The 6,362-nt window shown below is 43.3% G+C and overlaps 1 protein-coding gene across 1 annotated transcript; it reads right to left on the reverse strand.

Moving 5' to 3' along the window:
* Nucleotides 1–1,433: 1,433 nt before the first annotated feature.
* LOC123107051 (uncharacterized) lies at nt 1,434–4,459 on the reverse strand. Its single transcript, XM_044529060.1, has 6 exons — nt 4,143–4,459; nt 2,657–2,752; nt 2,353–2,406; nt 2,215–2,280; nt 1,932–2,010; nt 1,434–1,797 (listed from the first exon to the last, which is right to left on the reverse strand). Exons 1-6 carry the CDS (start codon nt 4,154–4,156, stop codon nt 1,720–1,722), a joined length of 387 nt encoding a protein of 128 aa, XP_044384995.1. The 5' UTR covers nt 4,157–4,459; the 3' UTR covers nt 1,434–1,719.
* Between the last annotated feature and the right edge of the window lie 1,903 nt (nt 4,460–6,362).

A 6,362-nucleotide genomic window follows, 5' to 3' on the forward strand; every position in this document is an offset into this window, starting at 1 on the left:
TTCTATATCATCTAACCAACTGCAAGGGTCAAAGTACGGGCAATGCTAAAAATATGGAACCACGTCCCAAAGAACGTCTTCGGTTCAAGGGGACGCAACAACAAGAGTCCGCGGCACAACCCCACACCCAGCTCCGTACATTTCATTCTTTCATGCTCCGACTATGTTAATAGAAAACCTGACGGCATATCCACGACAAATGACGTGACCCGTTCGAACTGAGAACCCCCACCCGGGATCACATGAGCAGAAGGAAACCAGGCGAACCGACCAGAGGATCGACGGACGAGGAAAGGGTGAGACTGGCGAGAACATGAAGCATACATGCTAGTCGCCAGGCAGCAATAATGAAAGGCCGAAAGAGATGGCAAAACACGCCATCCAGCCAGCCATAGTGGTCCAGCGCCGGGTGGCACAACACATGATCCAGCAAACTGCAAGGGTCAAAGTCTGGGCAGCGCTAAAAAACTAGACCCACATCCCATAACACACCTTCCGATCAAAGGGACGAAATAACCTGTTAGGATGCAAGCGACTCACATGCCGAGTTGGGAGCTCGCGCATGCTAAGCGTATTTTGGGATGATAGCCCGACCTTTCAGGGGTCCGGTTTGGCCGTACGGGGTGTTCTGGGATGCCTTCCAGGACTTTCAAAATCAACCTTGTGAAGTCATCAATACCGTTGAGGCAGAGAGGAAATCCAGCATCCAACATACAACACTCCCAGTTGTCATGCAATCGGATTCCTCTGAGGCACTTTCAGTTTTGTCAAACAATGGTTTGGTTAGATCAGCTTACGGGCATTTAGTTCTAGAGATCAAAGAGTTAATGAGTAGTAGAGAGTTTTAGATTCTTAAGGCACTTTCAGTTTTGTCAAACAATGGTTTGGTTAGATCGGCTTATGGGCATTTAGTTCTAGAGACCAAAGAGTTAATGAGTAGTAGGAAATTATTTCTCAGAATAGATCAGCTTATGGGCGTTTAATTCTAGAGATCAAAGAGTTAATGAGCAGTAGGGAGTTTTGAATTCTTGAGGCACTTTCAGTTTTGTCAAACAATGGTTTGGTTAGATCAGCTTATGGGCATTTACCGAAAAAGGTTTTCGTCCCGCTTTATATTTAAAGCATGCTTATGGGCATTTAGTTCTAGAGATCAAAGAGTTAATGAGTAGTAGGGAGTCTTTCCTCAAAAAAATCACCGTGTAGTCAGAATAGAGTTGCAGATCGGTTAGCCAATTATAGCCACTCCAAGAGAACCATGGTGGTTAAACTCAGGTTCCACTTTGTATTGAGAATTTGTGGCCTCTTGACTATCACTATTACATTGCAATAAAAACACCCTTTACCCCGCAAAAAGAAATACTAGTGTCAAAATTGTCTTATTTTTGGAGTTTGCAAACCATGATTAAATTCAACCAGAAAATGAAGCACATATATGGAGCTTTTTCACAGTTTATTCATCAGAGCTGCTAGAAAGAAGAACATCAACATGTTTGACTCCAGAGGCTGTTTAAACATCAAAACAGATTCCATTACCACCACAAACTCTGTTTGCATTACAAGGACTAAAGAACACTGCCGACAGGTCCTTGATACAGGAATATTTATGCTGAAAATGTTGTAACTAAGCCTATCAGCTAAATGTGAATGTTGAACGCCTGTACGGCTGTACCTCCACAACATCTTGCCATAATCCCTTGACTGTCATCAGCAACATATGCACTATGCCCAAAGTACTGTCAATCCAACGAACATAAGCGCAGCACGTGCAAAGCATAACCCTACGATCGTCGCAAATGCCTACAAGATGGTAAATGCAAAATAAAAAAAAAGAACGCATTAGAAGGTCAGTGATTAAACCTCCTTGTCATTCCTTTAGGTTCGAAGAAACTGCTGCCCATAGAAAAGTTAAAAGGGGAGATGTCACATTTCACCTTTCCTTCTGACTGGAAGTTGAACTTCACAGTGAACCATCTCAGTCCTCTATCAACAAGAGGAGCAAGTGCAAGGGCTCTGGAGTAAAACAAAGAAGTCGTCTTTCAGAAAAAAAGGGCAATAGATTTCGACAGGTAGCAATGCATTCATTAAAATTTGAAAATGTGTGGGCTTGAAGGATGTTCCTCAAGTTACCACTGAAAAGCAGAGTAGTATCCAACTATGCTTCGCTACACTGATCCGGGCAACAAGTTATATACACTGAGTTGGAGACTGACTCACCCTCCTGCGCGAAGAATTTTAGTAACCTGACTGCCAGCCCACACCATTGCCATTAATTTAAGGAACCTGCTTTAGTTGGTATAGAACACATTATAGTGAGAAGAGACTGCTTAAAAAGACAGAATTTGCAACGGTTACCTCTCCACTGCTGCAGCATAGCCCATCCTACCAGGAGCAGGCGAAAAATGGAACCTGAAAAGCAAATCATTCAGTGACTTCCTTCCCATCCAATGCTCCTATTGCATCTGCAGTTGTTTTGGCTCATGGAAATGCACGAAGTGAAACAAGTATTTAAGTGAATTAATGGTCTTTTCCTCATGACCAATGAAAACTTTACATTTTCAAGTTACTTATTTTCTTTTACATAATAAAATGTTTGTTCTGAAAGTAATGTAAAATTAAGAAACAGGATGGCATCACAGGACCATATGCATTGACTTACCAAACTAATAAAAAGGTGGTAACATAATACACAGTATTAAGTAGTCCATATGACAAAACTCCAGCAGCACCATATCTCTTCAATTGTTCTAGCAACCTGAACCAGCAATAAGACATGAGAAATGGTGAACTATCATTTTATAACACAAAATTTAAAGAGTAAACAGGATATGTCATTCCAAGTATTGGTATAAATTCCCACAGGGGACGTATTGGTATAATCATGAAAAAGGTTTGAGAGCTTGAACCTGATATTCATTAGACTCGGTTACATAGATGGTGCTTCTGTAATACATTCAAGGGTATCGGTATAATAATCCATGACTAGGGTTGAGTCGTTAGCCTCAATTAGATAGATGATGCAGGGTTCTTCAGTAATAAATGTAACTATGTAAGGGTATTGCTCACACTACCATTATATGCTAGTATATGTCAGTCCTAGCCTAGCAATTTTTTTCTGCCCACATATATTTGCATAAAAGACTAACTAATTTTCAAGCAAACCCAAATAAATACAAGAACACCAACTTTGGTGAGGCCCTCTGCTTCTTGAGTACATTCTCGTGCAGAATGCAAACCAACTGTTAAGCTCATGAAACACATGTACATAAAGTCCTAAAGACTGTCATGGGACAAGATAAAACGAAGATGCATTATTATCATAAGTGTTCGTTTTTTTAAAGAATTCCATTAATTCCTTATTCCCTAAATGAGATGTTTAAAACTTTACATAACAGCGCCCGTCACTACATATGGGGCTTTACAAAAGATCAAAACTTGAATCAGAGTTACACTCTCAACGATGCAATATAAATTCCTTGAATATGATGTACGCATTGCAGACATGCTTTTGTCTACCCAACAAAGGCGCAAGTAATTTCAGGATTTTGCCAATCAAAGAAGCACCATGACTAGCTGATTGCCTCTACTCTTATCACACCACAAATCCAAATTTTACTAAAGCATATCAGAATTATTGTCTTCTAGTTCCAGGAAAGCATTAGACAGTCTAAAAATATTTTGTTAACTTTCTGCATTAGTTACCCGTTACCACTCCTTCAGTGGAAGTATACCACAGCCCAGTAAATATCCTTATTTCCACACCAAATTAACTCAATTGTAGCATATGCACATACTTATTTGAAAAAAGAAACAGAAGGTAAATTTTCCACATGGGACACACTGGACTCTGTTATCACATATCTTGAAAGGTAAATCATAAAATTGCAAAAACATGATTATCAACTACTAGACACTATGCTGCTGAACTACAAACAGCGGAGAAACACGTCATGTACAGCAAACAGTCGTGTCTCCCCAAATGAGCCAACCTTAATCCAGTCTTTTCTTTTAGTTTGGTTTCCCTGCATCGATCCAGTCAACCGAAAACGAAACACATGCTTCTCTATCTCGCGGGAAGAAACGCGCGCATATGCATTACCAATCTGATTAGAAATGATGGCGTAAAATGAATTTGAATTCGCTACCTCGCCGGAGGCATCAGAGCAGCGGATGAGGCCTGGTAGGCGCGACCTTCCGGCGAGAGGGGGTGCCTGCCGTTGCTGGACGGAGACGGAGGAAGCCCTCGAGGCGCCGCAGAGGGAGATGGGGCCGCGGGGGGAGACGGCGGAGAAGGAGGGGGACGAGGAGGAGGGTATGCTGGGATTGGGCCGCGCGCCGGCGGTGGGGGGAGGCGGAGATGCCGACGCCATGTCCCGCGCCGGGTGACGTCGCGGACGCGGACGTGGGTGGGTCGTTGCTGGGAAGCCGATGGATATGTATCCCCCTGTATCGTAGCAGCCTGCGTGGTCTGGAGTGGTCACTAGGAGCTGAGAATGCTCTGCGTTTTACTGGAAAATTCATGGCGAACCTCTCGATTGAACTTTCAGTCCTTGAACTTTCATGTAAACTCACAGGTATAATTTTGAATGGTCTGGAGACTATTTTGTACAGATTTGATCACTCTGGTGAGCATTAGCCTCTGTTTCATCCGGATACTGTTGCTGAAACTGAAGGTCTACTAAGAATAGCATTTTTTTTTCTTTCAAAAAGAAGGAAATAGCATCTAAAGCCGAACTCCTCATATTGAACGGGGGACGCAGGGACCACTGATCGGACAGAAGAGAGAAGGAAAAAATTGACCCAACCGGACCCCTTATAGCCTCCTTAAATGTCCGGACTGTCCGGCACTCCTCATATTGCCATCTTATATGAGATGAGTATGAGGTGCGTCCAAGTGTGTCAGTGGCCCTGCATCCGCCATATAGGATTTGGCCCATATTTTCTCTTTGTTTATTTTTTTCTTTTCTTTCTCTCACTTTATCTCCACCAATCACATGCATGCGACCAGATGTATAGGGAAAAAATGAAAGACATGGTTTGTGAAAGTGAAAATTTAAGAGGTGACCGGTCAGTGTCCACGGACGCGCCCAATCAAGTCCGCCGGCGTTGGAGGGGCTGTATTTGCAGGTTGCGACTGTAGATGCTCTAACACCCCTAGACCTGTGTCGATTGATGCACTTATTGAGATTTTTCTTGTGTTGGTCATCTTACTCTTCGTAGGTTGTTTGGGGATCTGAAAAGTGCTGAGTGGCAAGGCTTACAGATGCAGCTCCAAAGTGTTGTCTTTAATGATTTAGCTGCATGGCTGTTTTTTAGAGGAAAGGTAGTTGCCCGACTTTATAATAAAGCCATTTCAAAAAGAGTAAGGCAAACCAGGCACAGACAAATCCATAGGATCAAGCCAAAGGACACGCAAGTCCAGCAAAAAAAGGAGAAAACAGACTAGACGAGATTCACCATTGAGAATCTTTGGGGAGGTAGGGCAGATCTTGGTGACCATCAGGGCAATAGTATCAGGATCACCGGCCATAGTGACACGGCTCCACTGCTGAAGAAAGGTAGCCATTTTAAAGATATCAGCAGGTTTGTTAGGAAAACGATGTTAAATTGTAAATTTGTTATTAATAGTCCACAAAGCCCACGCAAGAGCACCGAAAGCAAAGCCATAAGACTCTAGCAAATTGGCCGGAGAGGTTTAGGATTAAAGGAAGGAAGTCATCAATGGATGGTGGGTTTCAATCCACGTTCAACCACAAACGGACACAGCTTCAGCCAAGCTTAGTGGAAACACAGTTCAAAAAGAATGTGTCCGGTGTTCTCGGTCCAACCGCAAAAAGAGCATAAGGGAGACGCATTGCCATTTCATTTAAGAATCTAATCATTAGCCGGCAATTTTCGTCTGATGGCCTGCTAAAGAAAAATATTGATTTTGAGCGGGATCCGAGCTCGCCAGAGGCCCTTGAAACATGGGGAGAGCCAACCTCAAGAGAGCTTTAGGTATGTCGATTTGATTGACAACTTTCCCCAAGGGGAATGGGGCCAAGAGATCTGGTCCGGGGTATCTGAGAGCAACGGCAGATCGGCAATGGGAGCCTGGAAATCCTCCAACTCCGCGAGAGACAATGTCTAACGTAGGCCAAGGTTCCATTTAGCTGAGGCTAGCTCTGAAATAGAGACTGACAGGTTGGAGCGGTACGAGAAAAGGGTAGGATTTGAGAGGCAGAGGGGCCCCTCACCCGTCCACTAGTCGAGCAAAAATCTTACCAAGGAGCCAGAACCAACCGAGAACTTCACTTGACCACGAAATTCATCTTGAATCTTGATAAGAGCTCTCCAGAATTAAGAGCCCTCACAAGCGGTGGATA

The sequence above is a fragment of the Triticum aestivum genome, chromosome 5A (genome assembly GCF_018294505.1).
Source record: "Triticum aestivum cultivar Chinese Spring chromosome 5A, IWGSC CS RefSeq v2.1, whole genome shotgun sequence".
Taxonomy (NCBI): Eukaryota; Viridiplantae; Streptophyta; class Magnoliopsida; order Poales; family Poaceae; genus Triticum; species Triticum aestivum.

What these genes read in the sequence shown, in the direction of transcription:
- LOC123107051 (XM_044529060.1), bottom strand. An exon ending in TATGCTGCAGCAGTGGAGAG is followed by an intron (nt 2,281 to 2,352) that starts GTAACCGTTGCA and finishes CAACTAAAGCAG; the next exon opens with GTTCCTTAAATTAATGGCAA. An exon ending in ACTTCCAGTCAGAAGGAAAG is followed by an intron (nt 1,798 to 1,931) that starts GTGAAATGTGAC and finishes ACCATCTTGTAG; the next exon opens with GCATTTGCGACGATCGTAGG.